The 21270-nt window shown below is 58.9% G+C and overlaps 2 protein-coding genes across 2 annotated transcripts; one reads left to right on the forward strand and one right to left on the reverse strand.

Annotated features, from left to right (window-relative positions):
- Positions 1-2717: 2717 nt before the first annotated feature.
- FXYD3 (FXYD domain containing ion transport regulator 3) lies at positions 2718-9144 on the forward strand. Its single transcript, XM_054697134.1, has 8 exons — positions 2718-2736; positions 5422-5475; positions 6802-6834; positions 6917-6946; positions 7687-7761; positions 7850-7886; positions 8183-8220; positions 8367-9144. Exons 2-8 carry the CDS (start codon positions 5436-5438, stop codon positions 8384-8386), a joined length of 273 nt encoding a protein of 90 aa, XP_054553109.1. The 5' UTR covers positions 2718-2736; positions 5422-5435; the 3' UTR covers positions 8387-9144.
- A 719-nt stretch (positions 9145-9863) lies between these two features.
- Positions 9864-18040, reverse strand: LGI4 (leucine rich repeat LGI family member 4). Its single transcript, XM_037517929.2, has 9 exons — positions 17479-18040; positions 17023-17094; positions 16776-16847; positions 14937-15008; positions 14736-14807; positions 14336-14505; positions 12175-12339; positions 11581-12086; positions 9864-10776 (listed from the first exon to the last, which is right to left on the reverse strand). The coding sequence occupies exons 1-9, from the start codon at positions 17652-17654 to the stop codon at positions 10462-10464; spliced, it is 1620 nt and encodes a 539-aa protein (XP_037373826.1). The 5' UTR covers positions 17655-18040; the 3' UTR covers positions 9864-10461.
- Positions 18041-21270: the final 3230 nt, after the last annotated feature.

Consider the following 21270-nt stretch of genomic DNA (forward strand, 5'->3'; position numbering starts at 1 on the left):
GTCTCCCGCCCACCCTGTCCCCCAGCGTCCCAGTACCCCACTGTGGCCGCCAAGCCCCAAGATGCTTTCCTCATGAACAAGTATCTGCACTTGCATTGTTCCTCCTCAAAAATGGTAGCACTCTTGGGCCTCCCCTGGTGGCACAGCAGTTGAGCGCTGGGCTGTGAAGCTGCCTGTAGCCTCTGCAGCGCCGGTTCGTTCCCCAGCCGCCAGGCGAGGGTCCCACGTGGCATGCAGACCTCTCCTGCCGTGCCCGCTGCTCCCCTCAGCAGTGTATTTCGTCAGTCTGCGTGTTCTGTTCCCCGCTCTGGCTCTGGTGAATTCTCTCACCCTCCCGCACTTCTGATGGTACCCAGTGCTTGTATAAATAAATAAAATTTTTTTTAAATGGTAGCACTCTTCTGCAAATCTAGCCTTTTCTCTGCAGCAGAGGTCTCTGGGAGATGTTCTTATGGTTCACAGAAGCTCGTTCAAGGTTTTGGTGGCAGCTTTCATGCAGGACGACATCCAGTTGCCCCTGAGCCTTGTGATCACGAGCCTGCCCTGCTGGTCTTGGGAAGGACAGGCCCTGGCGATGATCAGAGCAGGCTTTTTTCTCTATGTGTCCCCTTGGTATGTGGCGCCAAGGTCACCTGAGGACTTACCGCCTTCAAACGGAACTGTTACCATTACCTTGAGGAATGAAGAGCTCCCAGACTTAGGGTCATCCCCAGAAGTAACCTTTTTATCAGAACCAACTGAAAGCAGGACAAACATCTGGAACTCTGGTTTTGTCGCATGAGTCATCCTCTCCCAGTCATGTGAGACCCCGCCTCTCTCCTTGACGCCCCATACCATTCTTTAGTGCTTTTGTCTCGTTTACATTAGCATTTATGGGTGTCAATTCTCCAGGTGCCTAGTGAAATTTTCTGCTATGACTCTGTCAGATGTTAATTTGTTTGCTCAACCAGCCAGAGAAGAATCCAGAGAGGGGTGGGGAATTGTTCCCCACCCCCGGAGCCCCTACCCTGGCCATTTGCCATGGAAGTTTGCAGGCTCCAGCAAGGGAAAGTCCAAGGTCCCCCACCAACCCTACAAGGAACGCTCCCCTATCTATTGAATAGGTCCCTGACACCTGCAGTTCCTGATCTTACCAGCAGACGGCGACACCACTCTACTCCAGAGACCACAAAAGGGGGCTTCCCCCGCACAGCAATCTTCAAGTATTTGGGCAGGGGACACTATCTGTCCCGACTCAAGGACACCCTTAGCTGGACTGGGGTCCTCTCCCCTCGACCTCCAGCCCTCCCCTCTCTTCTGTCTCTCCCTGAACTTCCAGTTTTGACTGTGTCCTACCCTGAGTGCCCCTTCCACTCCCTGTCAGGACAAGCCCCTCCTTAATGGGGGTGCAAGGTTGGGGGGGGCTTGTCCTCATCTGCAGCATGGGATGGAGAGAGCATTGCCCAAGGGAATCACATAAAGGAAGCCTGTAGCTGGGCAAGCATTCCTTGCCACCCTGTCCCTCCCTGCTGAGAAGTGGGGGGTCCTTTCTCCCTACCCCCATCAGACAGTACCCAGCAGAGCCTTGACCTCGAAACCCCCTTTCCAGGACCAGCACTGCACACTCCCAGTGGAACCCTTTCCTAGCCGGGCTCCTGTGGGCTCCTCTCCCACCCTCCATGATGGTGTTGGGGGTCGCCCGGAGCCCAGCTGGTGGCCAGCGCAGAGCCACCCCTTTCCTGGCCCTGCCCCTCCCCATGACCCCAATCCTCCGCCAGCCACTCAAAGGCGCCTTGTTCTCCATCCAGCCCCCAGACAAAAGTCCCTCTGTGTAAAAAGGCGGAATTGGGGGGAGGGGGCACCCCAACGAGGACCATGTGGGGGCCTGCACAGACCCCAGCCGGAAGGAATGCCGTGAAGAGGAGGGGCAGGCGAGGGGGAGGGCAGGGAGGCTTGCACAGGGCAGAGGCTTATCCGGGGTGGGAAGCAGCCCCCACTGAAATAACCTCGGCCGATGGTGTAGACCCAGACATTTGGCCCCAGCACCCCTGGGGAGGGCCTAGGCTAGGAAGGTCTGTCCTAGGGCTCATGAGTGAGTCTCCAGTCTCCCTAGGGTGCTATTGGTGTCATGTCTATGGCCCAAGAGGCCCCCCTTGCACCCCTGCTCCCGGGCCCCCTCAGCCCCCACCTCCCGCCTTGGTCCCATCAGCATCTTCTGCTGACCCTTGAGTCACCAGCAACAGAGGCTTGGGAGGGTGCCCTGGGGCTCCGGAATGGCCGACACCTTCTCCAAGCTGACACAGTCCCAGGGAAGACACTAGATGGCCCGCAGGCCTCACCGTCCCCACCCCCTGCCAGACAGAGGCCCTGCCATTAAGCACCCCCAAAATGTCCTCCTTCCCAGCCCAGTTCTGAGAGGCAGGAGGCTGGAGAAAGGCCTCGCCCCTACTGTGAGGGGTGAGGACCAGCCCCTCCCCTCCCCCCCACCCCCCACCCCTCTTCCTCCACCCACCTGAGACAGCTGTGACCTCCAGACCCCAGGGGACCCCAGCCCCGGGGTCTGGGAGAAGGTGGGGGCGGGCAGCTGTCTCTTTAAGAGCAGGGCCTGGGGCCGAGCCCCTGCACTGGGAGTGAGGTTTGTTCTCTACCTGCCCAGGTTTGCCTAGGGCGGGGTGGCTGGGGATAAAGGCGGGCAGGCAGGCGGGGGCAGCCCACTCTCTCCTCGGGAACCTCCTGACTGCCTGGTGAGCCTCACAGGTGAGGGCTGGGGGCCCCTCCCTGCACCCCCTTCTTGGCTCTGCCCTCACAATATCTCGGCCCCTCCCCACACTGGCCGGGCCACATAGCACTCGGCTGTGAAGGACCCTAGAAACTTCCTCCTTCAAGGTTTATTTTAGGGGGACAGGAGATGAAAGGCCTAATGCTATTCTCCCCCCTTCATTCTCCTCTCAGGGGGCTGGGTGAGACACCCCAAGTGAGACCTGATTAGACAAGGGGTATCTGGGTGGGGAGTGGTGCAGAGGGGGTACACCGGGTAGATGGGGGTATCTGAGCGGATGAGCCCCTCGAGGGAGGCCGGAAGGGTGCTGACTGGGTAGACCCACAGTGGCCAGGGGTTTGGGGTGTGTGGGTTCTGGAAACTGGGTGGAGGGAGGGACAGCTGCTTCCTGCAGAAGCAAAGCAGTAAAACGGGGAGCTCGCTAGGCCTTAGCCACCAGGAGGGTGGAGGGTGGGTAGTGGAGGAGAAGCAGAGGGTGGGCAGTGGGTGGGCAGTGGGTGAAGGAGAAGCAGGCGGTGGGCAGCCTTGGGCAGCGCTGGGCCCTCAGGGCGGGAAGGAGCAGATAGGGCCCGACCTGGCAGGCAGGGTCTCCCCAGAGGGCCTGGGGCAGCCAGCGGGGGTGCAGCTTGGGGGGGGGGGTGGCACAAGCCAGGCACCCACTCCCCTGACCTCGAGGGGGCCAGGCTGGGAATGTCAGGTTGAGACCTGCCTGGGGTGCCCTGGGGATGGGGTGTAATGGAGAAGGTCCCGCTGGTCTGAGGGTTTGGAGGCACCCGTGGGAAAAGATGTAAGAGCTGGGACTCTGGGTCCCAAGGTGGCAGGGCTGCCGGCAACATGGGCTAATCATAGTGCTGCCTCCTCAAGCCGCGAAGATTCTATGAGTAAATTAACTGGAGAGCTGAGCCCAGGCCGGCGCGGGGCACACACTCAATAGGCACGGCCTCCTAGGACTGGTATTAGGGTCTCTCGGGGTGACAAGGCCTCAGGAGGCGGCTTCAGACAGCAGCAGCCCTTCCAGGACCCCCTAGGACACCACCCAGGGCCCCAGGGCTGTCCTGCCTACTCTCCAGTTCTCCCCAAAACTCTGCAGGGTCCTCAACACCTTAGCAATGCTCCCCAAAGCTACAGGCCCTCTTTCTGCAAGAAAAACATGTCCAGACCAGAAGCTGGGGTGTGCCCCGGGAGAATGGGGGAGGGAGCGAAAACATGAGGAAGCAAGAAAAAACCTGGGGTTGTAAGAGGGCTGGGGCGAGCCGGGCACCCGCTCCAGCTGTGCGGGCACCCACTCCAGCTGTGCGCGGGAGACCGAGGGACGCAGCAGGCTCAGGGGGCACAGTGTTTGCCAGCAGCAAACCGGAGCTGTAGCAGGTGACCCCCGGGGCTGTCGGGTTGAGGTGAGTGAACATGTGGCAAGGTCATGTGGCGGCGCCAGCACCGGCGGGCGGCGTGAGTGCTGCTGGCTCTTGCCAGGGCGGTGACGCCCCCGTGCTGGTGGCCGCTGGGCCGAGCAGGGACAGGGCAGGGGTTGTGCAGAGGCCAGGGGCTTACTGCAGCCATGTTGGGTGGTGGGGGCATGGACTGATAGCCGAGGAAGGGGCTAGAAGGGTCTAGAAGAGTGTTTTATGCTGGGCAGGCCTCCCAGGAAGAGTAGAAGTGTTTGTTGGCTGCCCAGGGAGAGGAAGTGTTTGCTGCTCGGAGGAGCTTAGCAGGAGCTGGGGTTGGGCCAGGGGCAGGAGCTGGGGTAGGGGCAGAGTCTGGGGAAGGCGCAGGAGCTGGGGTAGAGGCAGTGGTTGGGCCAGGATCAGGGGCTGGGGTTGGGGCAGGCGCTGGGGTCAGGGTAGCGGCTGGGGTTGGGCCAGGGTCAGGACCTGGGGTAGGGGTTGGGGTTGGGGAAGGGCTAGAGCAGGGCTGGGAGAGTGGCAGGGCTGGGGTGAGAGCAGAGGCAGGAGTAGGGGCAGGACAGGGGACGGGGCAAGATGGCAGGGGCAAGGCAGAAACAGGGGTGGGACAGAAGATGGGGCTGGAGCTGAGCCAGAGCCTGATTCCTCTCCCAGGTCTGCCCCCACTCCCTCGCCAGCCTGTGGTCTCTCCTCCCCAGCAGCCGGAAGGGCCCCTCTCTGGCCCTGCCCTGGCCCAGCCCAAGGTCTGCTGAGTGTGGGCAGGGCGGGCAGGCTCTGAGCTGTCTCTGGGAGACACACCCAGGAACCCAGGCTTCCTGCCACTTGGCTCCCACCACCACCCCCTTCCCAAAACACCCCGAGGCCCTGAGAGTCCTGAGTTTGGAACAGCCACGCAGAGACAGGCCCGCTGTAAATACCGCCTCCTAGCAAGGTGACCCCTGCACCCCCTTTCACCTCTCAGAGCCTCAGTTTCCCCGTCTGTAAGATGGGGGTAACAAGGGGCGGGGCCTCCCTCATCTGGTTGCCTGGGGGGGTTCACTTAACACCCCATTCCTTCTCCCTCTGCGGGTCTGCACATGCCCCGCCCCACTTCACTCCGGGGCGCTCTCTCCCAGCCCTGTGAGTTGCAATGCCAGCTTTCTGCCCTGGGGCCAGCTGTGTACCCTGGGTGGCTAGCGAGTAGGAGGAAACCCAGAACCAGAGACACTGGCCCCAGCGTCCCGGTGGCCTTACTAAACCCGGACCCTTCCCTCGACCCTCCAGGCCAACGCCCTAACATGCTCGCTGTGGCGCTGCAGCTGCTCATCCTCCTGGCAGGTAAGCACTGATCCCCAAACTGCCTTCCCTGGAACCCCCAGTGGAACCCCCAGCAGAGTAATCAAGCCTTGAGCTCTGCCCACCCCCGGGGGGTGGGGTGGTGACTGTCGGGACAGCATCTGCTGCGCTTACAAAGTGATTTGAAGGGACAAGCAAAGAGTGATTTGAAGGGACACGGCAGAGGCCACACAGCTAGAAAGTCACTGTTTTGATGTTGCCTTGAAGACATCAGGAAGGCTCAGCCCTGAGGCACTGTGCCTTCAATGCACCCCTAACCCTTTCTGAGGAGGGGTAACAGGGAGACTGATGGGTATGTAGCAAGTTAGGGAAACGTGCATGCCTCAGTTTCCCCATCTATAAATGAGGACCAATGGCACCTACTTGCAGAGAGATTATGAGGATGATTTGAGTCAGAATTTGAAAAGCCCTCAGAACAGTGCCTGGTACAGAGTAGACACTGTGTTTGTGCTTGAAATATAATAAAAAATTAGTAATCTCCTTTTAACAAAGTACAGAGCGTTGGCAGCAGGAGCTAAGGCAGGCCACTGCTTCCGCCAGAATTTATCCCCTGTCCTCGGGTTTTTATGCATTACCTCAGGCTGAAATGGCATTCCATTCAGGGCAGTGATGTGGAGCTACATTTTAAAATAAAGTATATGAAGTTTATAATTAGTACCTCGCCTTAAAGCGGAAGGGTGAGCAAATGCCGGAGCGGGCGGAGCCGGAGTGAGTGGCGAGGACTGGACGTGAAGCTGCCTTTCATCTGGCCGCCAACACTCTCTACTTCCTCAGGGGCCTGTTCTAGCCAGGGGTCTGGAAACACCAGGGCCAAATATTGGCCCAGAGCCACCCAGATGAAAACCTATTTCGGTTAGGGGCCTCCCTGGTGGCACAAGGGGTTAAGATGCAACCTATGAAGCTGTCCGCAGCCACTGCAGCATGAGTTCAATCCCTGGCCAGGGAGCTACCCACATGGCACAGCAGACCTCTCCTGTCTCCTGCCTCTCCTGTCTCCTGCCTCGCTGCTCCCTTCGGCAGTGTATTTCAGTCAATCTGTCTGTTCTGTTCCCCACTCTGTCTCTGATAAATCCTCTCAACGCCGCCCCACACCTCTGGCCTGTACCCCAGTTCTGGTATGCATAAAATAAATAAATCTTCAAAAAAACACACCCCTATTTCGGGTAGCAAATCGCTGGTGTGACTTAAAGGTGTGGGCTGAGCGCGAGCGTCATGGTGTGTGTGTGGGGGGGTTTCCTTGACCCCTGAGGCTCTGTGGCCCTGCCCACACCTTTGCTGAGACCACCCTCCCCCCATTCTCCCCACCAGGCCTGAATGCCATGAACGCCAACAACCCAGAAGGTGAGACCTGATTCCTCCACCCGCCCCACTCCCAACTTCCGCCTGGGACCCTGGATTCATGTTCTTTTTCCTTTCCCTGCAGCCGAAGAGGAAGACAATCCTTTCTACTATGGTGAGAACCAGCGCCCCCCCCCCCCCCCCCCCCCCGTCCCTCATCCTAAATCATTTCCGGCCAAGGGTTCCAGGACCGGGTGAGTCCGATGGGGGCAAAACGGGAACACCCATAGCAAGGGGCTGCTCCGGGCTTTGAATGGTCAGTGTGGTCGAAAGGAACGGAAGGTGCATCCTGGGGCTTGGGAAGATTCTAGACCAGCAAGAGAGACACACGGGAAGGAGGATGAGTTACCAGACACTGCTGCTGCGGTTCAGATCAATGGCTGAGAGAAGGCCCTTCACCCCTCAACCCTTCCCCCTTGCTCCCACCTTGGTTGTGCCCAGGCCACAACCCCCACCCCCCACAGCAGGGACTCTCTGGCCAGCCCAGGGCCCTGACCTCCATACTTGCTGATCCCTTTGCCTGGAGCGTGTCCTTCCCTAGGATCCCAGGGCCCCCCACCTCGGTCTGTGCCAGAGGGCAGCCCCTCAGAGGGGCCGGCCTACCATTGTTCCTCACATTGTTCCTCAGCTCTGTCCCCCACCCTGTTTGCTTTCAGATTGTTTATCTCCACCTGACCCGCTGTAGGTCTCTTGTCCTTGTGTAAACAATCACGTGGCACAGAGACCTGGGGTTTGTCTCTTCTCCCCATTGCTGCACCCCCAGTGCCTGCCCACACACATGCCCAGCCCCTGCCAGTCTAGGGCACGGGTGAGGGGTTGCAGGCATGCACTGAGGGCCCCTCTGGTCTCTCCTAGATTGGAAGAAACTCCGGATCGGAGGCCTCATCTGCGCAGGGGTTCTGTGCGCCACGGGCTTCATCGTCCTCCTGAGTGAGTGGACGGGCCAGAGGGGGCGGGCAGGGCAGGGCAGGGCTGGGCTGGCGTCCCACCTCCTGAGCTCCCTCTTCTGCCCCAACAGGTGGGAAATGCAAATGCAAGTTCAGACAGAAGCCCAGGTGAGGTGTTCCGTCTGCCTCCCCTTGCAGGAGTGAGAGAGCTACATCCTCAGCATCTGGCGTGGCCCAGGGCTCTGTCACTGGTTGGGGTGGGGGGACCGCCCCCCCCCCTTGAGTCTTCAGAGCTGAGACTCCTCAGAGAGCTCTGAATCCTGAGATACTATTGTCCTGGGTTAATCAAACCCCAGGATGGAAAGGGAGCCAAGAACCTGGGGAGGGCAGGCAAGAATCCTCTAGCCCTGGGGGGAGAGGGCAAATGGGGGTGGCCTCAGACGTCACTGCTTTTACTTCCCCAGCCACCGGTCAGGCCAAGGCCCACCACTCATCACTCCAGGTAAGACAGGACAGAATGGGGTTGCGGGAGCACAGATGGGAGAGTGTGTGTGTGTGTGTGTGTGTGTGTGTGTGTGTGTGAGTGCATGCATGAATTCTGGAAAGAACTCATCCGTTCTCACAAGTTGATTCCATCACCTCTCCTAGGCTCTGCAAGTAACTGTTGAGGACTGATAAGAACATGGATGGGGCCTCTCATCCATCCCCATCTCCCGGGTGGCGCAGTGGGTTGAGCGCTGTGCTGTGAAGCTGTCCGCAGCCTCTGCAGCGCGGGTTCGATTCCCAGCCAGCCAGGGAGATTCCCACGTGGTGCAGCAGACCTCTCCTGTCTCGCCAGTTGCTCCCCTCAGTAGTGTAGGGGAGCAACTCCCCCACACTACAGTAGTTGCTCCCCTGATGTTCATTATGTTCTTTTGCCTGTTCTGCTCCCTGCTCTGTCTTGGTGAATTCTCTCACCCTCCCGCGCCTCTGACCTGTGCCCCAGCTCTTGCATAAATAAATGAATCTTTAATAAATAAATAAAATGCTAGAAGCCTATGAGGGTAGGATTGGAAAAAAAGAAAAAAGAACATGGATAGACAGAGGAACAGCTGGCTAGCTACTTTCCCTATGTCGTGACGCAGCACGGAGCTGGAACCGGGATGGAATTCCCCCTCCTCCCCGCTGATTGTCTTGCCAGGAACTTGTCCACCTCACCTTGAAGCGGCATTTCTTTGCTCAATTTTTTTTTTTTAATCTAAATCAGTCTTGCCCAGGGAGACCTCTCCTGACTCGCCCTCTGCTCCCCTCAGCAGTGTATTTCAGTCAGTCTGCCTGTTCTGCTCCTCAGTATGTCTCTGATGAATCCTTTCACTTTTCCACACATCTGACCTGTACCCCTGTTCTTGTATAAATAATTAAAAGAAATCTCAAAAATAAATAAACAGTCTTGCCTCCTGCCTAAACAGCCTCGAGACTCCCTATGTGGGCACTGCGGTGGGCTTGGGGGGTCAGCAGAAGGTGGATGTGAAGCGGGGGGGCGGGGGGCTGGTACAGAAGCTGGCATCTGAGTTTCTGTTGGAAAAGCCCCAGGCCTGTTCTCTGGTGGTTTGGTGGACGGCATGGTGAGCTCTGCACTTTTGAGAGTGCCAGGGAGCTCTAAGCAGAGCAACACTGGGGCCACCGCAGGAAAACGGGTGAGGATGATCCTAGCATGAGTATCCAGATAGCTTATGGTTACAGAGCACCCAAAACCCTCCCAGTCACCCCAAGATCCCACTTTATCAGAGAAGACCCTACCTAATGCCCAAACGTCCCTATTAGGCATTTAGATCATTCCCCAGCCCTGAGATTCCCTTATGCCTAGTAAGAGCTCCAAAATATCCCCATGAGCCACCCCATAAAACCCTTCAAGATTATCTCCTACAGTACCCAGATGTGACCCCAAGAACACCCACGATAAACCTGTGACCTGTTCCTTAATGTCTTTATGTCTCCAACATCCCAGAGGCTCCTGATAATCACGAGTCCACGACTTAGAGACCCTGTTCACTACAAACAGCTAAAATACACCCCCTAGCTCCCTGATACAACTTCTGGGGCTCCCTGCCGGTTGTCATGAGGCACCCCTCCCAATGAGCTCACAAAAACCGATGGGGGCGGATGAACGGCGCGTTTATTGAGCTCACACACTTTCTTGTCTTCTCCCCAGTCACCCTCGAGGAGGGGAACCAGGGATCCGGGTACCCCACCTACTTCCTGCGCTTGTGCAAGAGGACGACCCTCAGGGCTGGGCCTGGGCAGCTGGCAGGCCCATAAGCAGCAGAGGAAGGTCCCAAGCCCAGCTGAGAAACTGCCCAGCAACCAGTGACGTCACGGAGGCGGGCCCTGAACGCGATTGGCCGGGCTGAGCGCAGGGGCGAAAGGAAGCCAAGTCCTCCTCAGTGCTTTCCCCTGGAGCAGGAGCTGGGACGTGGGGCACGCTGCCAGATCTCATAGGGTTCTGCACAGTACCCCCACCCTAGCTTCTGCATTCGGGCTCTGTGCAGTGTCCCAGGCTGAGCCCCAGGTCACCCTTGGTGGGGGAACCTGCCAAGGTGTTACTTTAGACTGGAAGGGCAGCTAGCTCTTGCCTTACACCTGGTCTGCAATCAGTGACTCAGAGGACCAGCTGTCTCCCTCAAAAGGGCCAGTAAAAGGGGCGTGCAGAGGCCTAGGACCCTCCGAGCCTGCTTCCCACCAGCCACCTCCAGTTCCCTCTGCCTCAGGCACTGAGGTCTAACTCATGATGCTGGTAGATCTGTGTGGGCCCCTTGAAACAAGCAGCGAAGAGGAAGCGTCTGCCAGCCGTGGTGACGTGGGCAAAGGCTCGGGGGGCCACCAAGGCGGGGGGCCCCAGCTCCTGCAGCGGCTCCAGGAGCCCCTTGTCGGGCTCAAGGCGAAAGACCCGGCTGAAGGCGAAGTCGCTGCCCAGAATAGCCAGCTGGTCCCTGGCAATGAGCAGTGGCTGGAAGACGTGGGCCCCGCGGGAGGGGAGCTGCTGCAGCAGGCGGAACATGGAGCCGTCCCAGCGCATGACCTGCAAAGCGTGGCCGCATGTTAGGCCCTGGAGGCGGGGCCAGGCCCACCACCCTACTCTAGGCTTTGGAGGATTGAAACAGCTCGGAAGCAGAGCCCCTAACTCCTGCAGTTTTCGTGTCTTCCTAAATGTCACCTCCCAGCTGTTCACAAACTCAGAGTCGTTTCTTGACCCTTCTCTCTCCTTCACACCGACACACAATCCCTGGCGTGGACTCTGGGTTTGCCCTGTGCTGGTATTCATTTCCCCCACCTCCTCTGAGGCACTCCCACCACATCCGTCCTGGACATCACAGCAGCTTCCTCCCTGGCACCCCCGCTCCTGCTTCTGCCCCCACACTTCACCGTGCGAACACCTTCAGTGCCTTCCAGCCTCAGAGCCCTACACCTCACTCCAGAAAGGGTGTTGGAAGGGGTGGGCCATCAGCCCTGGGGGTTCACCTGTGTGCTTGTGGTTAAAGTTTTGGCGTGAGTCGGAGTATTAGTGTCTGAATTTGTGGGTAGATTCAAAATGTTGGGGTTGGCTTCAGTGGTGGGGTTTGGGGGAGTAATTAAGGGTCAGCCAGCTTGGAGGGGTAAGTCTTGGAGTTAGTGCTGGGGTGGGGTCAGAGTTCAAGGATTGGCACATTGGGCGGGGGCAGAGTTTAGAGGTCAGCCTGGGAGACCGAGTAGTGTGGAGAGGCCAGGGTGCAAGGTGGGGTGAGTGGGGAAAGCCGGGCGTGCACTGGGTGGTCATCCTGAAAAGCCAGCCCTGTGCGTGTGGGGGGGTGGGGAGGGGCGTCAGCCGCAGGTCAGCCCGACTCACCATGGAGTCCCCGATGTAGCGTGTGAGGCACAGGAACACGTCCCCACCAGACTGGAAGTGGCGTGTGGCGTAGACGTCCTCGGCTTCAGGGATGTCCGTGCGTCTCTCGAAACGGCCCCCGGACCAGTGGAAGAGCACCGGCCGCTGGGAGGCGGAGGCCAGCAGCAGGTGGGGCCGGCCGTCCAGCTCCAGGGCCTCGGCGTCCGTGTCGCGGTGCCAGGCGTGCAGGCTCTGTCGCGGGTAAAAGCCAGGCCCCTCGAGACACAGCAGGGTGGTGCTGCCCGCCTTGGAGGCGTCCGCCACGACGAAGCAGGGCTGCTTCTCGAGCCATAGGACCTCGGCGTCATTGGGCCGCAGCAGCTGCCGGGGGGCCAGGGCCTGCATGGGGGCCAGGCGCAGGCCGGGGCGGGGCCGGGCCCACAGCTGCGTACCTCCCCAGAGGCGGGCGACCAGCACGAAGAGGCGCAGGCCCAGCACCAGCGGCTTGCAGGACACCACGGAGGGCGCTGGGAAGGAGTGGGGAGCAGGGCTGGTCAGGCCGCCAGGCAAGCTCCCTGGGGCAGGAGGGAGGGTGGGATGGGCTCTGGAGCTCACCGGACAGCTCTTCCTCAGGCCGGAAGCGCTGCAGGCTGTAGTCCCAGGTGAGGATCAGGCAGCGGCCAGCAAAGGGCTGTGCCAGGACCATGTGGGGCTCCCCCTGGTAGGAGAAAGGCTCCACTCCCAGCGCCGACTCCCCGATGGTCTGGAACCAGGACAGCTCTGGGGGTGGCAGGAGAGAGTCAGCCAGGCCTGGGGACCCCAGGGTCCTCATCACTGAGCCTCAGTTTGCACAGCTCTGAAATGAGGACGGTCATGGTGGTCCCCTTGGTGGGGACAGAGAACAATCTTCATTTTGTTGCCCTCACTCCCAACCACATGTTCATACTTTATTTTCTAAGCTGTGTCATTAAACAATTGCTTGGAAAGAGCATATTGACTGATTGGTTCAATTCCACACCACGCCTGAGGTACGCTCCATGGCGACGCCCACTTTACAGACAAGGGAAGACGACTAGCTGGCGGCCAGCTGTCCAACAAAGCCCACCCCTGCATCTCCATGCACTAGGATGGGTCCGGGCACACAGCTGCCCAGCTGGAAGCCACAGCATTTCAGCACCCCCTCCAGCACCCCCTCCATCCCAGTTAGGTGCGGCCATTTCTGTCCAAGCTCCCCTGCTCTCCTTGCCTGCGTGAAAACAGTTCATCCAGGGCTTGGTCGCTCCCCACTTTCTCATAACTGGCATGTGGCCATGCCTAACTTCAACCAACTTCAAACCAGAAGGATGCCCAGGGCTGGCTGCTGCATGTGCCAGGACCGCTCCCCTCAGACCACCTGCCGTAATTCATGGTATTTTCAGCCTCTGTTGCAGCCACTTAACTTTTACGGTAATGAGCCAAGGGCGCTCAGCTGGGGGTGCTGGAGCCAGAGGAGGTCTGCAGGTTATCAGGCTTCACTGCACAACGAACCCAGCCACCGAGGATGCCCGCCCAAAAGGGATCTTTTAAAAAGCACCATCAAACATATCACCCCCTGCCTCAAACCTTTGCTAGTGCTCCTCAGTCCTCAAGATAAAGTCCAGCCCCTCTCTGTGGCTTTCAAAACCCTGCAGGATGCAGCCCCTTCCTATCACCTTCCCCGCAGCTGAGTCTTCTCCTTCACTCGCTCCCCAATTCATATGTGCCTTCTGCTGACCCTCAAAGAGGACAAGCTCTATCTGCAGCCACAGGACCATTGCACATGCTGTGCCCCTGTCTTGGGCACTCTCTGTCTTCTTTCTCCCAGCTAAACGCAGATCTAATGCCACCTCTTCAGAGCAGATTTCGTCCACACCCCATGGAGAGCGAGCTACTCCCTCAGCAGCCCCTGTATTGGTCAGAATGGGTAACATACACCTATTTGTGTGATGCTGTATTTAGCATCTTTTCCTCACCACTAGGGCTGTACCCCTAACACCAGGGCGCGGGGCTATCTTGATCAGTGCAGCATGGGCATCGCCCCTCACAGGCCTGGCACAGACAGGACCTCAGCGGATGACGGTTGAATCACTAAGAGAAATAAGCCCTAAGTTAAATTCTCTCATCCTGTGAGTCCCACAGACAAAAATGAGTCTTACACACAGGTGCTGCTGCAGCTGCTAATATTCACAGCTTTCAGATGTGAATTCAAATGTCCACTCCTCCAGGAAGCCCTCCTGACTGGCTCTGGACTCCCCAACTCTGGGCTGCCCCCATCCTTGTCCTTATCTTTCTGGCCTGTTCCTCTCTGGGTCATCATCTCTGCCTTCCCCTGGTCTGAGGGTCCTGTTAGAGCAGAACCCAGGGGTCCTCAACACTGCAGTGCCCCCCGCACTGCCCGATGCCCAAAAAGGGAGTAGAAAATATTTATGGAAAGGCAAAATGATCATAGGAAACAGATTTAAAATGGTGAGGTTTGTATTAATTACAAGAGTATTAGTTACAGGGCACCCTCGTCACCCAGGCCCGAGCATCACTGGATTCGCACACACAAGCCTATGTGACTGTTTATTGTCCCTGCTTTACAGATGAGGAAACTGAGGCTCAGGGAGGCCATGCTGCCGAGTTGGGGGTCTCACAGCCAGGAAATGGCAGAGCAAGGAGTGCAGCGAGCCCCGTGATGCCAGCTGCCACTCCCCCATCTCCTGCCTTCTCCCAGGAACCCCTGCTGTCCCTCCCACCCCGCTGGGAAAGCCCCCACCTATAGCTCTGCACTTGAATGTCCTGGGGTCCAGGTGGCGGAGCTGCATGTGGGTCAGCGCCGGGGGCCCCGCGCAGGCCCCGGTCCCCACGCTGGCGTTCACGGTGGGCATCCACTGTAGCAGCCAGAGGACTCGGCAGTCACACTGGAACGGGTTCCCGCGGAGGTCCCTGGGGCAAGAGGCAGGGTGGGGCTGTGACCCTCCACCACCCCGGGGGCACCATCCCTGCCCCTCCCCAGCGAGGGCTCAGACAGGGCCCCACGCACGGGGTGAACAGTGCTTCAGAAGCACCACAGCCACCAGCCAATGCTGCCGGCCCCAAATGGACATGCTGTCCCCTCCCTTCCCACACATCCCCAAATCCCACCCAACCACCTACCCAGCCCCCTTGAGCCTCACACATGAGTCAGGGTCTCCAGACCTCGGAACAGGAATCTGGGGAGGGACTCCAGCTGGTTGTTGGCCAGGCTCCTGGTGAGAGGGGAGAAGGAGGAGGCGCCATCAGCAACTACTAGACACCCCAAGTCCCTGGGTGATGGGGTGTGGGGTGCGGGCAGGGTGGGCAGGGCGGTGGAGGAGTGAGACCTGGGAGACACGCACAGGTGTGTGAGTGAGCGAAGTCCTCTGAGGGCGTTCTTGGAGATGGAGCCAATCTTATTGTCCTCGATGAAGCTGTGGAGGGAGGGGGATAAGGGGAGAGCCCTGTGTCCCCTCCCACAGTACTTGAGGTCACTCCCCCATGGATATCTTAGGACTCTGGAACCTGCTGAATTCTCCCCCAGCACCTTGCGTGACCCCAGGGGAAGCATTCCCTGAATCCTCGCCTCACCAAGGTCCTAGTCCACAATCCCCTGGAGCCGAGAGCCTGACCCTCAGCCATGGCCAGGCTCACAGCAAACACTGACAGCACCACGGTGCTCACCAACGCCAGCCCTAGCACTGTGTCTACCAACACCGCCATCCAAGTGACCAACATCCACACCTCTGCCACCATCACCAACCCCGGAACCCGTGATGGCCATAATCACCAATACCATACCATGTCACCACCATCGTGGCCACCACTGTCACCAAAACCATCACCTTCCACTTCCATCGTCAACACTAAGGCCATCATCACCAGATCCCACACCGGCAACACAGCCCTCATGGTCAACACGAAGACGACAGACACCATCTTCACCAACACTGCCACTAGCAGCAGCAGCGGCAGTGGCACTGGCACCAGCACTGCCAATACCAGCAGCACCCCGTCCTCCCAACACTCACATCTTCATTCACGACCAGCCATGATGAACACACATCAGCACTTCCTCCATTGCCACCAAATTCAGTACCAATGACACTGCCCTGACACCAGCACCAACATCTACCCACAGCCATCACCAACATCAATACCCATACCATAATGACTGATGCCCTCAACACATCTAATTATCATAACACCAACCCCTCATCATATCCAACTCCATTATCAGCATCGCCAATACAACATCACCATTGGGTCTGGCATATTTATCAACATCATCCCCACTCCATCATCCTCAATAATGCCATTTCTCCATGAAGAGTAGCGACAGGATCACCAGACACTGTTATCAACATCACCACTGATGCTAGCATGGTCATGCTGTTACCACCACCACCATCACGAACACCAATACCACCACCGCCACAAATACCACCATTACCACCACCATCACCAATACCACCATCACCACCACCACCAATACCACCATCACTGCCACCATCACCAATATCACCACCACCAATACCACCATCACCACCAATACCACCATCATCACCACCACCAATGCCACCATCATCACAACCACCAATGCCACCATCATCACCACCACCAATGCCACCATCATCACCACCACCAATGCCACCATCATCACCACCACCAATGCCACCATCATCACCACCACCAATGCCACCATCATCACCGCCATCACCACCATCAGCAATACCACCATCACCACCAATGCCACCAATACCACCACCATCACCACCACCAAGACCACCACCATCACCACCAATGCCACCACCATCACCACCACCATCACCACCAATACCACCATCATCACCATCACCAATGCCACCACTGCCACCATCACCGCTGCCACCAATACCACCACCTCTGCCACCACCACTAATACCACCACCGCCAGCCCCCGATTCAAACCTGTTAATTTGAGACATCTCCTCTGTCTAGTCTCTGTGCACCCTCCCTGGACTCCCACAGTCAGGTAAGGGCAATATAGTCTCGGGTGACCCAGCTCCTTCGTGGGTCCTGAGCACTGAGCCGGCAGGTGAGCAGGTTGAGATGACACAGAAGCCCCTGAGCCAGGAGGGACCCTGGTCCAGGGCGACACGCCCCTGCCTCCCCCTACTCTGAGGCCCTCAGTCCTGCCCCCACCCCCGCGCCTCACTCACAGGTACTGCAGGTGGGACAGGCCGGCAAAGGCATCATCCTCAACCACGGAGAAGGAGTTGGATGTGAAGAGGCTGGCAAGGGGGCGAGAAAGAAATGCTTTCATAGTCGCTGCACCCAATCTGACATTTAACCTCGGCCCCACCCCCAGCCCAAAGTACACGGCCACAAACACGCATGTGCACACATGTGCACACCTGCACACACACATGCACGAACCCAGGCCCCTCGAGCAGTCGGGGCACTCACAGCAGGTGCAGAGATGGCATCCTCAGGAAGCTGCCGGACTTCAGCTGGGTGACCCCGGTCCTGACCAGGGAGCTGGGGACGTGGAGGGTGGTGGTGGGTGAGGAGAAAACCGCTCTAATGTGCCAGTGGCCTCCTGTCTGGGGGGCCCTGGGATGCCACCCAGACCCGGGGGTACTGCCCTTCCATCCCAGGGGAGACAGGTCCTCACCCCCCAGCTTGGCAGGGAGCCTGGCAGCACTGAGCACCCCCTCCCCGCTGTGCCTCCTCCAGGACCCCAAACATTGCCCCTGCCCTCTGAAATTCCCTCTCACTCCCTTCCAAATCCCAGCAGCCCCCTTTCAGGGATCCCAACATCCTTTGCTGCCCACTTCCTGAGATGCTGATGGGCCCCAGCCCCCCCCACCCGAGGTCCCAGGACTCCCACCCCCTCGGGCCCACGGAGGGCCCGACACTCACAGTGACAGCAGGGTCGGGGAGAAGCTCTCGGGCAGGTCCGGGGAGCCCTCGCACAGGGCGCTGTCTTTGGAGCAGGAGCAGCTCAGAGGACACTTCCCCTTTGGGGGTCTCCAGGCTGCCCCCGCCCCGGCCCCTACCAGCAGCAGCAGCAGCAGCAAAATGCCTGCCCCTCCCATGCCCCCTCACCCCTGCAGAGGTACCCGCTTCTCTCTGCCCACCCAGCTCGGCAACCTGCTGCCACTACATGGCCCAGGCCGGGCGCCCCTCCATGCCGCCAGCTGGCACGCGCGGGCTGGCTCCTCTCCTCACTCTCGCCGCTTTTCCAGTCTGTCTTTCTTGTATCTCTGGCCTCGAGCTTGCGGCTTACTTCGCTTTCCCTCTCTTTGGCTGTCTTCTTTCTGCACCCCTGACTCAGGGAGTTTCCCCTCTGCCTCTACTCCTCTCGCTGCCTCGGTCGGTCTCCCCGTCCCTGTGGGCCTCTGTGTGTGTGTGTCTGTGTGTCTCCCTGCCCTGTGTCTTGCTTTCTCGCCTTCCTACCCCCTCTCTCCACTTCCCTCTAAGTTTCTGCCCCTCCTCCCACGCCCCCTGTCCCTGGAGGTTTGGGAACGGGATTCACAGCGCATTGGGAGCCCCAGCGAGGCAGGCTAAGGAGGAGGGGGTCAGAGGCCATAGGAAGAGCCGCCTCGGGCAGAGAACGAGAAGGCCCCGGGGGAGGGGAGGAGCCACCAGGGCTGGTGACCTCGGGCCACGCCCAGCCAGCCCCCTCCCCAGCCTCCTGGCCCTGGCCAGAGCCAGTGACTGTGCGGAGGCTGTAACTAGGGTGGGGACCAGGGGGCTCTGCAAGCAGGAGGCGGTGGGAGGAGAGGCCACTGGAGGGGATGGAGCCATCCCGGCCGCTCCCAGCCAGCCCCCTCCCCTGACTCTAGGAGGGTGTGGTGGGTGCTGCCAGCTAGGCTTAGCAGGGGGCCATCTCAGGGCCAGCGGCTCCCTCTGGTGGCCATGCCCGGTGTGGCAGCTGTCCTGCCCCAAGCCCACACCCTCTCTGGCTGGCCCTGAAATTAACCCCTTGCACGCCTGCCATTCGTGACCAAGCCGCTGCCGCCACCCCCATCTTCGGTGTTGACTCTGTACCAGCCCTCCTAAAATTTCATCTATGAGCTCATTCTGACTGCACTCTGGTCCTCTGAGGATGATGCTATCATATGGCTGGTTTACAGATGGAGGTAAACTGAGGACAGAGGTCAAGTAATTTGAGGTCTAGGTTACCCATCTGGGGCAGAGCCAGGACTCCGGCAGCTGGCTTCAGGGCTTTTGCATGTGATCTTGCATTCTTTCATTGGAGAACAGAACTCACAGATATTGATTGTTTTCTGGACTAAGCTTTTAGCAATTTGGATGGATTTCGGCCACTAAATAAGATAAACAAATGACACTTGCTCCCCAGCCTGGAATAGTAGTGATCATATTTATCGAGCTGTTATGGTGGGCCAGTCCTCACGTGCATTTACTCACTCAGAACGCACAGCAATCCTCCGGGGCGGGTAGTGCAGCTAATCTCCATTTTATAGATGGGGAAACTAAGGCATAGGGTGGGTAAGCGATTTGTTTCATGGCATCCACGGGGCAGATCTGGATGTAGCCATGCACCCCTGCCCCAAGGCAAGCACAAGTCTCCTCCCACTTCTGCGGGGGCAGGGGGTATGGTGGGCTTCACAGGGCCAGCTTGGATGGTGGTCACACAGACTGGGTTCCGAGACATTCGGCCACCCTGAGCCTCAGTTTTCCCATCTGCCAAAAGAGCAATGGTGGCAGCACTTCCTAGGAGTGTAGGATACCTGGGGAGGTGATGAGGCAGTGTCCCTTGCTTGGGGACTGTGCAAGCTGGGCCCCCGTGGCGGTCAGCAGGTGGGCGGGGGGCACCAAAGACTTGTCCTGTACCCCAACAGCTCTGTGATTTGAGCAAGGCCCTGCAGAACTCGGTCATCTCTGCTATAGAGGGAATAAGTCATTGAAAAGACAAGGACAAAAAGGGGGCCCGGATAGGCCTGGAGCCACACTCACAGAGCACCCAGCACTCCCGGTGACAGTAAGGAGACAGGACAGGACAGGGGGACAGCCGTACTAACTTCTTTTTCTTGCCCACTTACTGTGTGCCAGGCCCTGTGCTAGCTGCTTTCCCTGGCTAATTTCAGACGGTCCTTCCATCCTCCCTCTGAGGAGAACACGATGATTCTCTTGTTTTCACAGGAGAAACTGAGCCACAGGAAGGTTAGTTTGCCCCACATCACATGGCTGGAAAGCAGCTGAGCCTCTCCACTCTGGGGACTGACTAGGGCTGGCCAGGGCCCCTCCCCACTTGTACCCTCGCTCCCCTGTCACCCCTCCCAGAACCACATACAAATCAAGGTTAAATAGGGGCCACTGGTGACCCTGGGCCACAGGGCAGGGAGGCAGAGGCTCAGACAGACAGTGATGCACCTACGTGCTCTACGGCCAAGCTCAAGTGCGTGTGTTTGCACAAGCACGTGCGCGCACTCATGTCCGAGTGTGAGCACAACCACTTGCTCCTCCTCGCTGTCCTTAGCCACTAGGGGGAGCTCCTCCCGGCTAAGCTCTGCTCACTGGTCTCTCCACAGGGGAGTTAATAATAAGACAATGTCGGGTCAGCGGCCCCCAATCTGGCCTAGGTCACATGCATGACCTTAGATTTCTCCACTTCCCAGGACAGGAAACGGGCCCCAAGAAGCCACATGGGCTCCCCAGGGTCACACAGCCCGAGCGGCGGAGCGCAGGCCTGACCAGGTGTCTGTCACCAGAGGCTGTGGCCTGGCCTGCCCGGAGGACGCCAGGTGTGTGTGGTCCTTGGGGGTCCAAGAGGCCATGTGAGCAAGGGAGTGCGAGATTTGGGGTGCCACGCGTCTATGCACCTTTGGTGGGGCCTTGGAGTGTGTGAACACAGTGTGTGGGTCCGTGGTTGTGTGGCCAGCTGTGCACCTGCGCCCAGGCCTGAGGTATGACCATATGTGTGTGTCTGCCTGTGTTGAGTAAGAGCGGCTGGCGTGCAGCCGTGTGTCTGTGTGTCGGTCTGTCTCTCCCACGGCCTCCCTCTTGATGCATGTGCACACGCAATGTGCTTGTCTTGGGTCTTGTGACTCGTGCAGGGGTGCCGGCTGCGCGTTTGTGTTTGGGCTTCTCTGTGGGTGTGTAATTCTGTGTGTGTGTCTGTCTGTGTGTTGCCATGTATGTGTGTATGTGTATTTGTCTGGTTTTGTGCTGGTTTGCTCGGGCCTTTGGGTGTGTGTGTGTGTGTGTGTGTGTGTGTGTTCCCCAGGGGACCTCACAGCTGGCACAGACAACACATTGCACGCTGCTGTGTCCTCTAAGCAGCTGCTAGTCCTGACCTGGGCTCAGCAGAACACTGGGGTAGGGGGGGGCTGGTGGGGTCCTGAGCCCTCAGGCCAGGTGACCTTAGGTCCCAATGTCCTACGAGCAGAGCAGAAAGCAGTGGACATTCACCCTCCCAGCCCAGCACGGGGCTCCCCATGGGCCGGCTGGAGGCTCCCAGGTTGGGTGAGTGTGTGTTCGTGCACGCCCACGATCCAGTTCTCCCGAGCCCTGCCTGCCAGCACCTCCCCTCCCCAGCTCTCCAGGCCAGCGCCTGCTGTTCCCCCATCTGAGCTGAGAGAGTTAACCTAGCGGGCCAGGGCGGTCTGGGCTGGGGGCCGCCCCCTGGCCCCCCTCCAGCCCCGGCTCCAGTTACAGCTGCTGGTTGGGGAGGGCAAGGCCGGGGTG

Source organism: Talpa occidentalis, unplaced genomic scaffold (genome assembly GCF_014898055.3).
Source record: "Talpa occidentalis isolate TD23 unplaced genomic scaffold, MPIMG_talOcc4v2.1 talOcc4.17, whole genome shotgun sequence".
In the NCBI taxonomy this organism is placed as follows: domain Eukaryota; kingdom Metazoa; phylum Chordata; class Mammalia; order Eulipotyphla; family Talpidae; genus Talpa; species Talpa occidentalis.

Excerpts from the sequence above, each read along its gene's own strand:
- FXYD3 (XM_054697134.1), top strand. The coding sequence starts at position 5,436 with ATGCTCGCTGTGGCGCTGCAGCTGCTCATCCTCCTGGCAG. Across the intron at positions 5,476-6,801 it reads GCTGCTCATCCTCCTGGCAG|GCCTGAATGCCATGAACGCC; the intron begins GTAAGCACTGAT and ends TCTCCCCACCAG. Across the intron at positions 7,887-8,182 it reads AAGTTCAGACAGAAGCCCAG|CCACCGGTCAGGCCAAGGCC; the intron begins GTGAGGTGTTCC and ends TTACTTCCCCAG.
- LGI4 (XM_037517929.2), bottom strand. The coding sequence starts at position 17,654 with ATGGGAGGGGCAGGCATTTTGCTGCTGCTGCTGCTGCTGGTAGGGGCC. Across the intron at positions 16,848-17,022 it reads ATGCCATCTCTGCACCTGCT|CCTCTTCACATCCAACTCCT; the intron begins GTGAGTGCCCCG and ends CCCCCTTGCCAG. Across the intron at positions 12,087-12,174 it reads GCCTGAGGAAGAGCTGTCCG|CGCCCTCCGTGGTGTCCTGC; the intron begins GTGAGCTCCAGA and ends ACTCCTTCCCAG.